The 18,868-nt window shown below is 45.4% G+C and overlaps 1 protein-coding gene across 5 annotated transcripts; it reads right to left on the bottom strand.

Moving 5' to 3' along the window:
• Window positions 1-42: 42 nt before the first annotated feature.
• Fahd2a (fumarylacetoacetate hydrolase domain containing 2A) lies at window positions 43-8,195 on the bottom strand. Of its 5 annotated transcripts, XM_013019694.1 has the most exons (9): window positions 7,681-7,803; window positions 6,245-6,329; window positions 5,970-6,169; window positions 4,725-4,941; window positions 1,707-1,766; window positions 1,259-1,421; window positions 541-649; window positions 369-456; window positions 43-233 (listed from the first exon to the last, which is right to left on the bottom strand). In XM_013019694.1, the coding sequence occupies exons 2-9, from the start codon at window positions 6,269-6,271 to the stop codon at window positions 171-173; spliced, it is 927 nt and encodes a 308-aa protein (XP_012875148.1). In that variant the 5' UTR covers window positions 6,272-6,329; window positions 7,681-7,803; the 3' UTR covers window positions 43-170. The 5 variants fall into 5 exon arrangements, with proteins under 5 accessions (XP_012875148.1, XP_012875147.1, XP_012875150.1 ...); XM_013019693.1 differs by lacking the exons at window positions 6,245-6,329; window positions 7,681-7,803 and adding an exon at window positions 8,045-8,195 and having other exon boundaries at window positions 5,970-6,244; XM_013019696.1 differs by lacking the exons at window positions 6,245-6,329; window positions 7,681-7,803 and adding an exon at window positions 8,045-8,195.
• Window positions 8,196-18,868: the final 10,673 nt, after the last annotated feature.

Here is an 18,868-nt window from a genome sequence, read left to right as displayed (position 1 = left end):
CCTGAAGCATGCCCTAAAAGAAGATAGGAGCAGAAGCCAAGCTGCTGCTTTGGCTTTGCAAATTTATTGTGGGAGCTCTACATTCTTTCCTACTACTGAAAACAGTGGCCTCTGGGAGGCAAGGTTGGCAGTAGGCTGGGTGAGTGTGGATGCTCCATCTTGCAAAACCATCACACCACCTTGTTGATGATGACACCCAGTTCTTCAATCTCACACTGAACTTCATCACCCTTCTGTAAAAGAGCAGGTCATAAGGGTCTCAGCCCTTGGCTCTGGCACATCTACCTACACACATACATGCTACAACCAAGCTTTCCAGGCCATCTTGGTCCTTATACTGCCTCTCTTTCCTCCATTAGCTAACCTACCTGGAGAAAGACAGGTGGCTTCCGAAACACACCAACACCTGGGGGGGTTCCAGTCAGGATGATGTCACCTGGGTAAAGAGTGACAAACCTAAAGCAAAATAAAGGGCTGGTGAGATGATGAGTATATATCTTGGCTCAGCCTCCAGGTGTATGTATGGGGTGGGCCACTAACTGGGAGATCCAGGCTATCAGCTCTTCAGTCTTGAATACCATCTGGTTGGTGTTGCTGCTCTGGACCACCTCCCCATTCACTCGGCAGCAGATCTTTAAATTGTGTGGATCTGGAATGCAAATATTATGGGTTATCCCTTTTCTGCCATAAACCCCCTCCCACATCTAGAAAGATGAAACTGCAGTTGTGTGTGTGGAGGGGGGTGCACTTCATGATATGCCAGATGAAGAAGCTCTCTGCCCTCATGGGCTTGACACTTTCCTTTGGGACTTATTATAGACATCGGCTCCCAGAATCTCTACCATCCCTAGAGTACCAGATAGTAGCCACCTAGGTGAGTGATGGACATTTCAGACTCTGAAGTGAGGGAGAGAAAAATAAGGCAGGTTTTGCCTTGAAAATATAGACCTAGCTGGATATGGTGGCTTATGCCTATAATTCTAGCCGGGATGCTAAGACAGTGAGGATTGTGAGTGCTGTTCTTTGTAATAATTCACTTTATGAAGGCAGTTTCAAAACCACTGCAGCTGTGTTCCCTTTAGAGTTTGGAGAAGCATCCCACGGGGGGATTCAAGCCTGAGGCTGGACCCACAGTGACAGAGCAGCTGGGAGGGAAAGGTGTCTACATGTAGCTATAACAGGATTCCTACTCCTTGGAGCAGCACTTTTTCTTAACACTGAGGTGTTGTCTAAGAGGAAGAAATGGCAAAGGACCTACCTGCTACACTGTCCCTGGTAACTAAGGCTGGGCCCAGGGGGCAGAATGTGTCAAAAGTTTTTCCCAGCAGCCACTGCTTCCCATTGCGTCGCATTTGCCAGTCCCGGGCACTCACATCATGAGCCACAGTGAAGCCAGCCACGTGAGCCATGGCGTCTGTGGCCTATGGGGGCAGGAGATTTGGCCAGAGAGGTTACATCACAGGTGGCATCAACCCCTAGAACAAAGGATCTTGAAGCCATTATCCCACATTAGTTGCCAGAGCTAGCGAAAGGTGGGTAAGAGGCAGGGCAGCAGTGGGGTAGGTGGGTGCTGACTATGTCCCAGTGTCACTGATGGGGAGGTCTCAACATCAGCAGAGGCAGGAGCTGGTGTTGACCACACTCTGTTCCTGGCTCTCTAACACTCTGTTCCACTCTCTTAACCTGGCTACCCCATTTCACCTCACCTTGATGTGCTTGCCTTTATTTCCAATGACCACAGCCAACTCAACCTCCCAGTCCACCTCCTGTAAAGTGGGAGAGAAACAGGAAGCTTCAGTGGTCTGGGAACATGTCCTGAGCAGCAAGGATGCACATCGTTGTCAGGGCCTATCTTCCAACAGTGGGCCTCGGTTGTCTGAACAGGAACCAAGTGAATCATAGAAGATTGACTTTTGTGATTTGTAGACCCATAAGCTCTGGGCAGTAGCAGGTAACAATACTGGATGCAGATACACCTCCCTGCCTGGGAACAACTCCTGCCTGGGAAATTGAATTTAAAGTCCCTCTTGATGCCCTCAATGTCAAGTAACAACAGCTAGCAAAATGTAACCTTAATTGTGCCAGGCACAATTAGTATGCTATAATATATTAATTTATTCTAATGATAAGATCTTCAATACAGAATTATTATGAAAAGGGCTTAAGCAATTCAAAAAAAGGGAAATAAGCAGTTCACAAAAAACAGGGAACGCACATGGTTATGAAACATGAACAAATGTTTAGTTTTTTCCCAGATCAGCAAAATGTATAAAAAATAGATACAATTTAGCCTTTCTAACTAGCTGCTGTTACACTGGAATGGACTACAGCTGGTTTAAGTATACCTGACATCTGGGTGCCCACCTCTAGTACCAAGTCTCATTAAAAGGACTTGGGAAAATGGCCGATTTCAGGTTCAAGGCAGCACAGAAGAGTCTGCAGTAAGGGGAAAAAGCAAGGAAAAGTTGACAAAGGGGGCTAAGAACCTCCAGCAGGAGGCCCCAGTGGCCAAACAAGTGATCAAAAAATTATGGATTAGAACCAAGTGAATAGAAATAAGAAGTCAAAAGGATATTAAGGATATGGGCAATTTTTCTTTAGAAGATGGCAGTTGACAACCCTAAAGCAATAATGGATTCAGGCATGACTATTAAGATGATTTGAATTCTAATGACCATAGCATCCCTAAATAAAAAGCAGTGGGGAAACAAGATGTTACCCAATCTCAAACTATCACCCACAGAACACCACTTATTTACAAGGAAACACATTTTCCAGTTGAGAGAGCTGACCACTAAGCAAAACAGGTGGTTGCATTTTTGGGCCATTTAACATGAGCTGCCCAATGGGATGCAGTGAGACATAAGCAATACTTTCTGGGTAGAACTCCTAGTAAAATGCTTACTCTGTTTTCATCATGAGGAAACAAGACAAAACTAGAATGAAGGATGTAGCATGAGAAAACTTGATTGGATTCTTCAAAGAGTCATGAAAGAACTATGGCCACCATATGTGGCCTGTTTTTGTCAGTAAGTTTTACTGAAACCCCATGGTCACTCATTTAAGTATCATTGGAAACTTTCATACAAATAGCAGAGCTATTTGTCATATGGAGAGCATATGACGTCTCAAGTCTAATACTAACTGTCCCTTTAAGAAAAAAATGACTAAAGAGAGATACCATGTGTGGTTTGACAGAATCTGAATCAACAAACAGAAACCAAATTAAACTTATCTTTGGGGTAACTGGGTATATTTCTGACTGGGACAATTGGTCTATGTATTAAGTATTATTCATGTTAATTTTTTTTTTTTTGGGTCCGGTCGTGGGGCCTGAACTCTGGGCCTGGGTGCTGTCTCTCAGCTCTTCAGCTCAAGGCTAGCGCTCTACCACTTGAGCCACAGCACCACTTCCGGCTTTTTTCTTTTTGCTTATGTGGTGCTGGAGTATTGAACCCAGGGCCTCAGGCATGCAAGGCAAGCACTCTACCACTGAGCCACCTTCCCAGCCCCTCATGTTAATTTTCTTATCTGTAATAATGGTATAATGATCACAAAGGCCATTGTCATTATTATTAGGATATGCATGCTTAAATTTTTATGAGTGAATTGTATGCAACTTATTTTCAAAGGTCCTCCCCACAAAAATTGTGGTCATGTGGGAAAAGAAAGCAAAAAATGCAAAGTGTCGACAATGAAGCCAAGTGCAGAAGTATATGAGTTTTTATTGTCTTTTTCAACTTTATAGAACATTTCTAAATTAAAGATTCAAAGGAAAAATGAATCAAGATGTGTGTGTGTGTGTGTGTGTGTGTGTGTATGTGTGTGTGTTTGTGCAGTCTTGGGGCTCAAACTCAGGGCCTGGGCATTGTCCCTGAGTTTCTTTTGCTCAAGGCTAGTGCTCTACCACTTTAGCTGCAGCTCCAGCTTTTCCTGCCTGGGCTGGCTTTGAACTGCAATCCTCAGATCTCAGACTCCTGAGTAGCTTGGATTAAGATGTGAGACACTGGCACCTAGCTAAGTCTAAACAGTTTTAATAAGAGTACAGAGAGGGTTGGTAGATGTGTAAGATGCTTTTATAATTCTTTCGGTGATCAATTTGGCAGAATTGCTCAAAAGTTTTGAACATTGCCTATGGTTTTACATAGACATTCTAGTAAGAATTCATTAAAAGGCAATGGCGAGAATGCAGGCAAGAATTCATTGTATATAGCACAGAATTGAGACAAGTAAAGGGAAGAGGTGGGTCAAATAGGATGTTGAAGTGATGACACAAATCAAGATGCATTATATACATACAGGATGCTTTGTTAAATGAAAAGGATTCAATACATAACTTAAAAATTAGTAAAAGTGAGGGAAGGGGTGGGTAGGGAGGGTGGATGAGAATGTTGAAAGGGGGGACATTGATCCAGATGCACTGTATACATAAACTGCTTTGTTGAATGACAACTGCTTTGTACAACTACTTAAATAATTTTTTTTTAAAAGCAGTAACTATGTATTGCTGGCCACACAGTCTTTTCTATGTAAAGATATTCTCAGCAGCACTATAAAAGCGCAAAGCTGGAACAAGTATAGTTGTTGGGAACTAATGAGGAGATTATGATCATGGTACAACAGAAAGCCATGGACAACCTAAAATGTGTCAGGAAAAGTATTTCATGGTATGAAGAAATGTTCTTGGTGGAGGGTGAGGTAGAAAAGTTGGTAGGAGTACAGACCTTGCTCTCTGGCGGGAGGACAATCTCATCGTAGGGTCCCACGATGGAGCTCCCAAACTTGCTGAAAATGATGGGCTCTTTGGGCACAGACACATTCTGTTCTTTGCAGTGGTCTGCATAATTCATGCCGACACATACCACCTTGTCTGGCCTCGTGATTGGAGCCAGGAGGGTCACCTCTGATCTTGGGAGGACTGGCAACTGGGCAGTCAGGGCACTGCAGAAACCAAGAGGAAGAGAGGCTGGTTAGGAACAGGTGAGCAACCTGGAGGCAGGCTAGGGAGAACCTACAGCAGCTATGAGTTGTTTTTTTTTTTCAACCATCAGTCAGTGCAAAAAATAAGCCTAGCTACTGTCTTTGATGTCAATCAAAGCATTACTGAATATCTCTTAAAGGCTGCTCTGAAACAGGCTTCTTTCCCCACCTTTCTGTATGCAAAAAGCCAAAAAATAGCATTTTGATGATCTCTCCATAACAATAAAGAATTTTTTATTCTTCTCATGGCTGGATATTACTACATTGTATAGTTAAATTCAGTTACCCAATGAGGAGCATGGAAGTTGTTTCTAGCCTTTCAAAAATATAATAGTAGAGGAACATGGTGCTGTCAAACATTTCTATTTTTGCCAATCTAGAATCAACTTTCAAAAAATTATTATTAAGGTGTTGTGTAGATGAGTTACTGTTTTATAAGTCAGGTAGTGAGTACATTTTGTTTTGGACAAGATCACCCCTTCCTTTGCTTTCCCCAGTTAAAATAAACTTCTTAAAGTGGTTTTAATTTACTATTCAACTTTTTACACAAGGCTTCAGAAATCCTAGATTAAGTAGACTTAATTTAGCCCAAACTCTGAAACCAATCATCTTGGAGAAAATTTTGTAGCCTACCTCCTCCTCTTTGAGCCAGGAGTCTAAATCACTCTTTAATCTTCCCAAGATTCTTTCTTAGGACCAATGGTCCCAGACCTCTCAGGCAGACAGGAACTTAATCTCCAGAGAGTGTGACAAAGTCTTGGCTCCACCAGGTAAAGTGTGGCCTTGGGACAGTTAATTAGCTTCCCAGGGCCTCAGTTTCCTTTTTTGTAAATTTAAGATGTTGCTACATTCTAAGAAGGAAGGAAAGGTTCTGCAGCTCCTGTAAAAAGAGCTACCTGCTGGTTCTAATTCTCAGGAGAAGGTAGATATGGGAGGACAGAAAAGGAGACCAGGGCAGTAGCTGCAGGGGTTGCTGCCTGCTGACTTACCTTCTTGCCACTGACAGGGCAGGCTCTCCCTGCTCCAAGAAGTGCATCATTGTCTTGGGGAGTGTGGGGTCAAAGGCATTGAGGTTTATGACTCCCTCACCATTCTCTGACTCTAGGCCCACATGAGGTCCTGTCAGGTGGGGTGCCAGAAATTGCACCAGTCTCATATCTCTGGAGGGTTGAAAGGGCCTCTTCTGAGCCTGCAACAGAGCAGTGAGCAACTTCTTTCTACCTGAGGCCAGCATCAGGGCCTAGGGATGAAAAAAAAGCAAGACCTGGGGACAGAAGATCAGAACCATCATCAGGATCCCTGAAGTCCTTTGGGCTTCAGTCAGTGTCCCTTTGCTTCACCAACTATTCCTAGCAAACCACAAAGGAAGTGGTTTATATGGGGCATTTCACCCTTTTACACTTTATGACTACTTTATGCCAGGCACTAAGCTAGGCCCAGGGATTCCAGCTTTTCTTTAGTCAGAATTTTCTGAAAGTTTTCAAGTGTCCGGCATTGCTGTAGGTGCTGGGGAAACAGTGTAGGCCAAATTCAGTTTTGCCATCTTGCATGCAGGAGACAGACAACTGACAGGTGATTCAGGCCCTGCCACTACTGCTGTGAACCATGGTTCTACCTCTGTCTAGCTCCCTGAGAAAGTACTCTGGGCTGAGCCAGATGAAAATGAGCAGGATGAAGAATTAGCCACATGTTGGGCAAATGTCCTCTGTTGAAACTGGCTTCATAGGTGCTTCATGCAGTTTTTAAAATGCTAATTTGATCCTACAATCTGCACCCTAACTTAAATGTTTTCCATTACTCACATGCTCAAGCCAGAACCTCTATCAGACTTCCCTGTACTGCTAGAGTATCTACAGTGCTGGCACTATGGCTATGGCACACAGGGCTCTCAATGAACAAATCAGAGAAGCAAGAGTTTGAATCTTTTTTTTTTTCCATGGGAGAGCTTGGTGATTGTCAAACTTTGAGGCAAATGACTGGTCTTCCTTCCACAGATTATTGAGACAGTAACAGAATTTAGGCTATGTTTTGAGATCCAGACTCCACTTAAACAAACCCCATCCTGATGTTTTTGTTTGTTTATTTGTTTTGTGGTGCTGAGGATTAAATTCAAGGCTTTGTGCAAGCTAGGCAATCACTCTAGCACTAAGCTACATCTTTGCCTAGCTTCTCATTTTGTTCTTGAAGTCTAGTCTTCACTCCTCCCCACACAGTCCTTCCCTGCAGAGTGCCTTGCTTTTACAAATAGCCCTAGGGAAAAAAAATAAAACAACAAACCCCAAAACTAACAAAAATGTGGCAAAAGCTCTGTAAGCCCCAGATTCTAGCTTTGAGTTCAAGCCATATGGCAGCATTTTAAAAAAAAAAAAAAAAAGGGGAAAAGAAAAAAAAAACTGCTCCAACGTGTGCATACACTCCGGTAAGTAACTGCTCCTACTGAAAGCTAGGTATCATGTTAAGTGTTCTACACATAATGTCTGACTCCATAACTGAGGTTACACAGGTAGGAGAAATCCTCCAGAGTCCCTGACTGGTTGTGCTTGTGGGAGCCTCAGAGATAGGGCTGAGCATCTGCTCTCTTAGATAACCCCAGACCCCCGTGACAGGCACAGGCAGGTTCATGCCACAACAGTCTCGTCAGGTAGGGTGCCCCAATACACAGAGAGAAGCACTGAAGATTCATCCACAGGGCGAAGTCACCTGCTGCGGGCTTCAGTTCCAGCTTCTCTAAGAGGCGCGCGGCGAGTGGGCGCGTCACGATGACGCCACCAGACCACAGCTTCCACAATAACTACCGGGCCACCTAATCCAGGGTCACGCCAACTCGGCAAAAGGGTCACGGCCGGCAGTGAAAACCGCACCAGCCCCGCACCTGAGACGCGCGCGGGTTGGCCCGTGCCGCCGCCCAATCTCGGCGTCCACTCTCCTAGACCCTGCGTGCGTGCCTCGGTTTCCAGCCGCCCCTGAGCCAGTGGCCTCTCTCCAGGGTCCGCCCCGCGTCACCAGGGTCAAGCGACGCCCCCTGCAGAAGCCCCGATCCCAGGCTGGCCCAGACCCAGCCTACCTGGCTGTGACGGCCGAACCTGCCTGGCACTCTGCGCAGAAGGGTTAGGGCCCGCGGAGCTGCCGGTCAAACGTGGCGGAGGCCAGAGCACTGGAGATAACCAGCGCCACCGGCCCGGGCCACCTCGGCCAGCGCGGGATTCAGTTCCAGCTTCTCTACGAGGGGCACGGCGAGTGGGCGCGTCGCGATGGCGTCACCAGACCACAGCCAATAGAGGGGCTCCTGGTTCTCCGCCCCCGACACCGAAGTCCAATCGCGCACGCGCGGGCCCTTGTAGACTGACATAGGCTGACTTTGTCTTTGTTGCCTTCCAACCTGCCGCTGGGTCACGCGTGTTGTGGAGCGCATTCAGAAACAGTCACGCCCCGGGACATCCTAGGCTTTCCCAGCGGAGAGAGTGAGCGCTTCCCGAATCTCTGTGCCCTGGATGCTTCGCTCTCCTTCACCCCCGTCCAGGTCCTGCTGCTGGGCTGCGTGGCGCCGCGTCTGAGAATTGGATCAAAAGTGGTAGTGACCAAGTCCTAGCGCACTGGTGGATAAAGACAGATATTTTGGTTTTCTCGCTCTGACACACGGAGAAGAGGGTTGGTTGTATTACTTTTGCTCATGGGGAAGCTTGAGGCCAGAAGTGTTTTGCCCCAGGTGACAATAGCATTAGGATACTTGATCCTCAAGTCCAACCATAGCAGCAGCCCTGGTTTCACATACCCTGCTTTGTTGTTCAGGGTGGGTAATGGGGAAATGAGGAATAACCTCCAGTGCTTCTGCACTATCGGCATTCTAGTGGAGATGTAATTTCATCTAAAACTTAAATCCAAAGCTGGGTGCTGGTGGATCACACTTGTAATACACCTACCTGATCAGGAGGCTGAGATCTGAGGATAGTGGTTCAAAGCCAGCCCAGGCCAGGCAGGAAAGTCTCCAAATAACCACCAGAAAACAGGTAGTGGCACTGTGGCTCAAAGTGGTAGAAGGGACAAAGCCCTGGTCCTGCATTAAAGCCCTGCATGACTGAGGACAACAACAACAAACATAAAACAAACACCTTAAATCCCAACTTTGCAGGCTTCCGGCATATGAAGACATATGGAGCCCTGGACAAGCCCCCCCCCCCAATTAATCAAGGACCAGATAGATCGCCAGAGGCATTACTTGTCCCATATGGAAGTCTGGGCCTTATCTAAATGCATGGGAGACACTGGAAGGTCCTCACCAGAGGAGCAAAGCTAGGCTTGCATTTGAGAACTTGGACTGTCGCGTTCCCCCCCAGGAAAAGGGTCTGGGGAAGAGTGGGGTGGATGAGAGCAATAGGGATTTGGTGTGGGTCCAGTCATGTTTTTGAGGGGTCCAGTCATGGGCCTGAACTCTGGGCCTGGGCGCTGTCTCTTAGGTCTTCAGCTCAAGGCTAGCGCTCTACCACTTGAGCCACAATGCCACTTCCGGCCTTTTTTTCCCCTGCTTATATGGTGCTGAGGAATCAAACCCAGGGCCTCATGCATGTAAGGCAAGCACTCTACCACTGAGCCACCTTCCCAGCCCCTGGGTCCAGTGATGTTTGAGAGGAAGAATTGATGATTGGTGAAAGTGAGAGAGAAGGAGGCACAAGGTCAATTCCTATACTAGCTAGAGGATATCTGTGCTATTCAGGAGGGGCAGCAGGCCTGTGGAGAGGGTGGTGAACTCAGAGTTGGATAGACTGCACGAAATGAGCCTTTGGGACACAAAGGGCACTGGCAGGTGGTTGATAGAGTCAGGGGTCAGGAGCTTGAGATTCCAATCTGACTTCAAGAAGTCAGCATAGAGATCTAAATGGAACTTAGGAGGTTGGCTTAGACCACTTGTGAGAGAGAATCTCAAACCTTTTACCAAGTCATAGGTCCTAAAGGTGTTGTGAAAATACAAACTTCAGCCTGGAAAGAAATGATTTGCCAAGCATATATTGGATAAAAGACTTGAATCCAGAATACATAAAGAACTCTTGGAAGCCAATAGATAAAATCAATCCATCCAAGTGAATAGATTGTTGGACAAAAGATTTGAACAGCTACTTTACCAAATAAGACACAGAAAATATGGTCAACAACATTGTCATGGAAATGAAAATTAAAACCATAGTGTGACATTACTGAACACCTACTAGAATGGCCAAAAGTGACTGATTTTGCCAAGTGTTGGCAAGGATGCAGAGCGACTGTCACTCTCATAAATTGCTAATGTGTTTATAAAATAGTACAATCACTTTTAAAACCATTAGTTTGAGGGTATAGATGGGATTGGGAAAGTGGGGGGGGAGAATAATGGAAGGAGTGCCATTGATCAAGATGCACTGTACTCATAATCTGTCTTGTTGAGGGCTGGGAAGGTGGCTCAGTGGTAAAGCGCTTCCCTTGCATGCATGAGGCCCTGGGTTCGATTCCCCAGCACCATGTAACAAAAAGAAAAAAGCTGGAAGTGGCTCTGTGGCTCAAGTGGTAGAGCGCTAGCCTTGAGCTGAAGAGCTGAGGGACAGTGCCCAGACCCAGAGTTCAGGCCCCACTACTGGACCCCAAAAAAAATCTGTCTTGTTGAATTGAAATCCCTTTGTACAACTCCTTAAAGATAATATAAAAACAGTAAAACCATTCTCCAGGCCTTGTTGTTTTTTTTTTGAGACAGAATCTTATTATGTAGATTCTCAACTTGGGCTCTTCCTGCCTCTACCTCCTGTGTGTTAGACTTCAATCATGTGCTATCACAGCAATGGCTAGGTTTGTTTTTCTTTTCTTTTCTTCTTTCTTTCCTTCTTTCTTTTTTTCTTTTTTTTGCTGGTCCTGGTCCTCAGATCATAGCCTTCTGAGTAGCTAGGATTACAGGTGTGAGCCACTAGTGCCCGACTAGTTGTTGTTTTTTTAAATGTTAAATTGAGCTGGTCACAGTGATTCACCTGCAATCCTAGCTATTTAAGAGGTGGAGATCAAGAGGATCTCAGTTCAAAGCCAGCCTGGACAAAAAAAGGTAGCAAGAGCACATCTCAACAAACAAGCCAAATATAGTAGTAAATCATGTCTGTAAAGAAGTCCAGCTACATGGAAGTATGAGCAAAAAAGTACAAATCCCTATCTGAAAAATAGCTAAAACAGAAAGAGATATAACTATAGATCAAGTGTTAGAGCCCTTACCTAGTGAATTCAAGGCCCTGAGTTCAAACCTCAGTGTCACCCAAATAAATAATAAAAAGTAAAAGTAGCCAGGTGCTGGTGGCTCACGCCTGTAATCCTAGCTACTGAGGAGGTTGAGATTTGAGGATCATGGTTCAAAGCAAGCCTGGGCAGAAACATCTTATCTCCAATAAACTACCCAGAAAAGCTGGAAATGGCACTGTGGCTCAAGTGGGAGAGCACTAGCCTTAAGCATAAAGAGGCTCATGGACAGTGCCTACCCCCTGAGTTCAAGCCCCAGGACTGGCAAAATAAAGTAAAAATGAGCAAGGTTAAACATACATCTACAATATGATTTAATCATAGCTTTCCTGGTTATTGGCAATATTGAAGTTTACTTTAACTCTGCTTCTAGAAAGAGTGAAGGTTAATAAATCCTCCATTGGTCATGCTTCATGAAACACTTCTAAGAAAGAACCCCCTCTTTCTGAGGGCCATAAGACTTGTATAAATTTACCCCTGTTCCCTTAGTTACCCAAGACAAGGCCTAAGGAAATTTTCATCCTGTGCTTCATAAGTAATTGTAGACTTGCTTATTTCCCATGGAACCATCAGGACAAGCTGTCTGCTAAATCTTGGTTCAGATTCTCATTCCTCCAGGCCTCCTCCTTTGGCTCTGGCTCGGCTTCAGTCTGTGCCAGCACACAGTCCTAATAAGGGAAGCTCCTTTTCCTTGTGCACATCTTTATCGGTATCTTCTGAAATAATTTTTATAATAAGCCATAAAATAGTAAGTGTTTCTCTGAATTCTGTGAGCCACAAGTAAAACTAATGCAACCCGAGGAGATGTAGGAGGTATGGGAATCTCCATGTTTAGTTGATTAGTCACAAGCATGAGTAAAATCATCTGGGGCTTGTGATTAGAGTCAGAATTTAGGACTACTACCTTGGGGATTGAGCCCTCATCTGTGGGTTTTGATGCTATCTTCAGGCTGATAGTGTCAGAACTGAAATGTCACGCCCTATTGCTGTCCTCTGCTGCAGAATTGTTTGCTTGTTTGGTGTGGGAAGATACCCCCACACATCTGATGCCAGAAGTAATCTGTGTTAAGAGCATGTCATTGGAGAAACAAAGTCAAGACTTGCTTCTTCCATGATATCCTCAGTCATCCTGAATATTCTGTTGCCTAAAATACAAAGTTAACTCTTAACAACTTGCACATAAAATGAGAATGGAAAAGTGAGGGAAGAAACATAGCTAAATAAACATGCATGTGAAACAATCAAATTGAAAATGTGCAGTTACAGCAGCCCTCATTTCTATAATTAAACACGAGTCTATAATTGATGCTAATGACTTCCTTATACATTTTATATTTCCCCTGTCATCAAGGAGAACACCAACTGCTTGGAATTCTTACCTAAAGGAGTGACAAAAACTTTCATTTCTCATAGGTTAAGTGGTCAATCATCCTGCCTTTTTTTGGGTAGTTGTAGCTTTTCATTAGCCTTTACTATTACTATTGGGCACCTCCTTAGGTACCAAAGAATGGAAGGTCTTAAGTTCCAGACATCATTCTTTTTTATTTATTTTTTGGTCCGATCGTGGGGCCTGAACTCTGGGCCTGGGCACAGGCTAGCGCTCTACCACTTGAGCCACAGCACCACTGATATCATGCTTTTTTCTGCTTATGTGGTGCTGAGGAATCGAACCCAGGGCCTCAGGCATGCAAGGCAAGCACTCTACCACTGAGCCACCTTCCCAGCCCATCATTCTTCTTTAAAAAAATAAATGGGGTTTGAACACAGGACCTTGTACTTGCTAGGCAGGTGTGTACCGTTTGAGCCATTATTCTACCCCTTTTTGCTCTGGCTATTTTGGGATAGGGTCTCACTTTTTGCTTAGAGCCAGTCTGCCCCATAACCCTCCTAAGTATTTTCCTGATATAGCTGAAACAACAGATGTGACTCACCATTCCAGCTTTTTGTTGTTGTTGAGATAGGGTCTTGCTAACGTAGGATCTTCCTAACTCTCCCTCTCTAGTAGCTAGGATTATAGGAGTAAGCTACCGGTGCCTGGTTCAGATACCATCATCCTTGCTTCTATTATAGCAACCATGTTTCCCTCAGGAACCAAATTATCCATGGCAACTGGGCCAATCATTTCAACCAGTAGACCGAACTTCTATTTTTACCTATTGGTTCAGTGGCATCAGAAGCCCTAAGTGGCCAGGAGGCAAAATGACTTCCAACTCAGTGGTACCATGACTGTCCCCTAGTAGAAGCATGCTGTCTTTGAGTAGAAATATCTCCAAACCAGAGAGGTCAAAGTGGTCAGGACAGGAAGCAAGAATTCTATATGTGAGTCATTAGATGCAATAGGAAAGATACTCCAATTTCACCTCTTCATCCCTGGATGCATGTATTCTAACTGTGAGGAAGCTGGCACTTAATAATGTCAGTCTTGAGGCTACTATCATAACTAAATCTTCAATGAGGTATTTCAACGTTTAGTTGGTCAGATATCTCCAAATAATGGGACAGGTGGTAAGACAAGCATCCTCTGTGCAGTAAAGCCTAGCTGGTTAATGAAACTATTGATGATGTTGGTGGGAAATGCATATCCATATCTATAACATGTGTCCTAGAAGGGTAGTATCAGCCCCCTCCATGATGGAGGAGGTCCAGCACTTCTAACCTGCCTCCAGGTGGCTGGTTAATCCCCATGATGGTGCTGTGTTAGAGACTTGGCATTAGGGACTTGGTAGTAGTGTCATCATTGGGAAAGGGAAGTTCACATTGTTGAGACCATGCAAAGCCCCCATTCCTGAAACTAGAGGCAGTTGGTCGTGGACCTTGAGCAAGCACTAGCAGGGCTGAAGGGATGACTGGAATCTAGAGAGTATGACATTTTATCCACTTGATACCCAGCGTCTCCTTTACAGTGGATGAATGTTGATAGACATTTACATATACTCTTTCTCTCTCTTCTTTTTGTGCTGATATTTGGGCTTGAACTCAGGGCCTGGACATTATTTCTTAGCTTTTTTTGCTCAAGGCTAGTGCTTTAATCCTTGAATCCTGGGCTGGTAAGGTGGCTCAGTGGTAGAGTGCTTGCCTTGCAAGCATGAAGCCCTGGGTTGGATTCCTCAGCACCACATAAACAGAAAAAGCTGGAAGTGGTGGAGCGCTAGCCTTAAGCTGAAGAGCTGAGGGACAGTGCCCAGGTCCAGAGTTCAGGCCCCACAACTGAAAAAACAAAAAGAAAAAGAAACTTGAACCATACCTCTACTTCTAGCTTTTTGATGGTTAATTGGAGATAAGAGACTCATGGACTTTTCTGCTTGGGATGCCTTTGAACCATGATCCTCATATCTCAGCCTCCTGCATAATTAGGATTATAGGCATGAGCCAGTGATGTCTAGCTGTATCTATTTACAATGTGCCCATTCTGAAAGGACCACTCATATATCTCTTCTCCAGATTTTTTTGGGGGGTCTGGTTGTGGGGCCTGAACTTTGGGCCTGGGCGCTGTCCCTCAGCTCTTCAGCTCAAGGCTAGCGCTCTACCACTTGAGACACAGCGCCACTTCCGGCTTTTTTTCTTTTTGTTTATGTGGTGCTGGGGAATCAAACCCAGGGCCTCATGCATGCAAGGCAAGCGCTCTACCACTGAGCCACCTTCCCAGCCTCTCCAGATTTTTTGTAACCAATCACCTATTCCTGTACCTTCCACTCTTTATCCATCCAGAAGAACCAATAGTAACTGTGCACAAATCAATGTAGATTCCAACTTTTGACTATTTCTCACTCCAGAAAGCCAAATACACTCTCAGAGTTCTATCTCCTGGGAATTCTGCCTACTGACCTCTGGGGTCATTGTACTGCAGGCATCACACTGCAGCTGACAACTTTTGGGTGGTATCAGTGTATCACACAGATCCACCTGTAAATGGCACTAGTTTTTCCCTCTTCAGTAAACTTACCCTAAAGAGCACAGCATGAAGCAATAGGCCTGGGTTGAGGGAGAAAAAGCAGTATAACTGGATTTGGTTTCAGAGGAATCCAAGATATCTGCTCCTGCAATGTAGCTGTACCTCCTACCCATGCTGGAGATTTATGTCTTATCTATCACTTCAATTTGGTGGTCGATCACTGCTACTTACATCCAACTTCATAATGAGGCAGATCTGACAACAACTCAGATTGTTTAGGGAGTCAATTAAGATCCCATGATTAGAGGTTCTGTTTCTACCAAAGCCCAACAACAGGTCACTATTTCTCCAAAAAGAACAACTTTCTACAAGAAAGAGAGAATGACTGGCTTCCAAATCCTAGAAGCCTGGACTATGACGATTTCCTCTTGGTGCTGTCCAGAGGTTCCATACTGCATGCCTATTGGCCATAAGTACTATGATCTGTAATCGTTTCATTGCAACCTTATGGGAGGCCTTGAGTAAGAACTATCTAGGTGAGCATAGTTGACCTCTAACACTGTAATGATGTAATAACATTTAACCCTGGTTAGAGTTGAGTAAAGGTTAGGGTTAAACAGCTTCCTTGTTGGCTTCCTTGAATCCATTTTGGTCAACTCCAGTCCATTTTTTTTGGTCAGAGGGAGATTTTTGTAAACATCATTTTGATATAGCACTTGTGTTGATGGTTGAAATGCTATTTACCCCCTCTGAATTGTATGTTGAAACGTTATTGCTGTTGTGGCAATCTTGAGAGGTAGTATGTTTAATAAGTGATTAGGTCATTAGGAAAGATTGATGTAGTCTTCACAGGACTGGATTAGTTTCCACAGAGTGAGCTGTGCCTCTTTTGCTTGTCTCTCTTCCTCACATGTCTGCTTGCTCTTCTGGCTTCTGCCATGTTATGAAGAGGCACCAGACCATCATAAAACATGGCTGCCCAATCTTGGACTTAACAGCCTCTGAAACCATGAGCCTAAATGAACTTCTAGTCTCAAATATCCTGTTACAACAACAGGAAATAAACGGAGGGAGCTTGTCACAATCTTCCTTCTACTTTCAGACTTAGGCCAAAATCTCTGAGAGTCTTTCCTCCATATACTGTTCTGTCCTGCTAATAGCTCCCATTTCATTGGCATTTGGACCCCACTTGAACAGCCCCAGGCCCTGGGCAGTGTTCTTCCCTTGCAACACTTTACCTGGCTCATTCTACTTGGAATAAATGTTGCCCAACACTGTCCACAGCTCCCATGGAACCATAGACTTCACCATTATGGTCATTATGTTGGGTGTAAGTATACTTGATTAATGGATTCTTGATTAATATTTCCAAGAAATGATAGATTCCACCAAAGAAGAAAAGTGTAACTATTCTGTTTTAGTCCCATTTCCTGGCATGGTGCTTTTTGTCAAATGAATGAATGATTGAGTGAATAAATGAAGCAATGGGCACAGGCAAAGCTTGAGATGGTGGGAGCTCCTGCCCTCTCACAGCAGTGTCTTGTCGCTTTTCCCACATACACAGGAGCAAGGGGATGAGCAAGGGAACAAACCCCAGACCAACACCGCTCCTTGTGGGCCCCATTTGCCCTGCGCAGCAGAAACTTCTCCTGGGGCTGGGAAAGTTTGTCAACAAGGCAAGGAACCCAAGGATTTCAACAATCTGTTGGCTGTCAGGAACGAGTGATGGCCTGCCATTTGGAGCTTTATTTTTAGTTTCTCAATGTTTTACTGTATTTGGTGATTTTTCAAAACTAGGAAAAAGTGCTGTCTGGCTTTGGGTGCTGTGCTTCTGAGTTGGGAAGCAGGCAAAAGAATTTGGAGAGGGAATGGGGCTGGGAAGGTTGCTCAGTGGTAGAGCGCTTGCCTTGCATGCATGAGGCCCTGGGTTCGATTCCTCAGCACCACATAAGAAAAAAGAAAAAAAAAGCCGGAAGTGGCACTGTGTCTCAAGTGGTAGAGCACTGGCCTTGAGCTGAAGAGCTGAGGGACAGTGCCCAGGCCCAGAGTTCAGGCCCCACGACTGGACCCCCCCAAAAAAAAGAATTTGGAGAGGGACTTGGAGGGAGGAGGGCTGGCCTGGGCTGGGGGTGGGAGTGTGTGTGTTGGAATAGCTGCTCAGGCTGAAACACCCTGTGATGCAGCAGTCAACTGGAGATGTTTCAAAGAGACTTTGCCCAGGGCAGCCCGAGAGCTGGTCCTATGGCCTGGCAGATTCAGGGCTCTGTGGCCTAGCTTTGCCTTGGGAACCCTGCTTAACCTTGGCCCTGCAGTGGCCTTCCTTCCTCTAACCTTCAGGTCAGTATTTACCTGCCTCTCCCCTCCTCCATGTATGCCAGCCACACAGTGGCTGAGGACAGTCCTGAGGATCTCAGTGTGAAGACCATGCCTCCTGATTGCAAGATGCTCATAGCCTGGCAGGATGACAACACTGGGCATGTTGCTCTGCCCCCTTCCCTAGGGTCCTCTGCAGCCTGGAAAACATATTGACCTTGACAATAGCAGTTGAGACATTTCCAGCTAAAAAGTGCTGAACATCCAGTTCTAACTGGCTTAAATGGGGGATGACTTAATTGGGGGAGTTCTTACAAGTGAAAAGTCCAGAGACTAAAATGGAATCCCTTAAGGTATGGTTTGCTTTTTACCTCAAGGATCCATGTCCCACCCCTTCTTGCTTTGTCACTCTTCATCCCCCAACCGAGGACATCCTCTACTCTGACTCCCATCCCAGGGCTCCTTGGAGTATCCAAATAACAGCAACAACTCTAGGATTAGCTTTAGAGAGAGTTTGTCTTCTCAGATTCTCAGCTAAGGGCTTATTGAGCCTCATTGGCCCAGGAAGACATGTGCCCATCTCTTAACCAATCATGATCATCCAAGAAAGATAATGTACCAATCAGCTTAGCCCAGGCCTTGCTCCTCTCCCTTGGTGGTTAGGGCAGATTCATAGACTTTATATGTGGAAAGCAGATGGAAATTCTTGGACATGTTGGGGTTGGGGGTGGGGTTACTGTCAGGAAGAGGAGGATACTGTGGAGGCAGAGGATTGTTGTTCAATTAGTTGACCTTCCTCATTGTGCTCAGAGAACATAGGTGAAAGAGAAGCTCCTAAGGACTTTCTCCAGAGGGAATCTGCATCACAGGAAAGTTCTGTAATGTTCAAAGTTGGTCAAGAGGGCTGAGCAGAGTGGGCCTGGACACAGATCAAAATGTGGAAGCAGAAGCAGTTGTAGATGACAGGGAAGCTGGGTTCTCACTGGAGTAGATGCCCATAAAGCTGCCTAGCACTTGCTCAGGTGCCTGTTTCTAAGCCCTCACACCCACTGGCAGGTCAGTGGGTTACTCAAAAGGGTTTGTGTATCAGTGCTATCAACTTCCCAAGAGAGGGCTGCACTTAGGAGCTGCCCAGAGAGTGACTCCTTTCCAGGGCCAATTGAGGATCTTCCTGTCATACTCACTCTTAGCACACTGCCTCTTCTCTGGGATCTCTCAGTGATGACCAAGGACTAGGTAGGCTTGAACCTTCCCCTTTGCCCGGTACAGTTTGTCTCTGGGCAGGGTGGGGTAAGATAGGGGAGCTGCCTCCTTCTTTGGGCCTACTCAGGCACTGAGTTACTCCTGGCCACACTGGATCTGTCTGAGCTTACTGTCACCCTTCCCTGCGTTGCCTAGGTGCCACGCACCCCCTAGTCCTACTGTCCTTTCCAATCTCTG

Source organism: Dipodomys ordii, unplaced genomic scaffold (genome assembly GCF_000151885.1).
Source record: "Dipodomys ordii isolate 6190 unplaced genomic scaffold, Dord_2.0 Scaffold47, whole genome shotgun sequence".
Taxonomy (NCBI): domain Eukaryota; kingdom Metazoa; phylum Chordata; class Mammalia; order Rodentia; family Heteromyidae; genus Dipodomys; species Dipodomys ordii.
The sequence above is the reverse complement of the archived record's forward strand: the minus strand, read 5'-3'. Positions and strand labels throughout refer to the sequence as shown.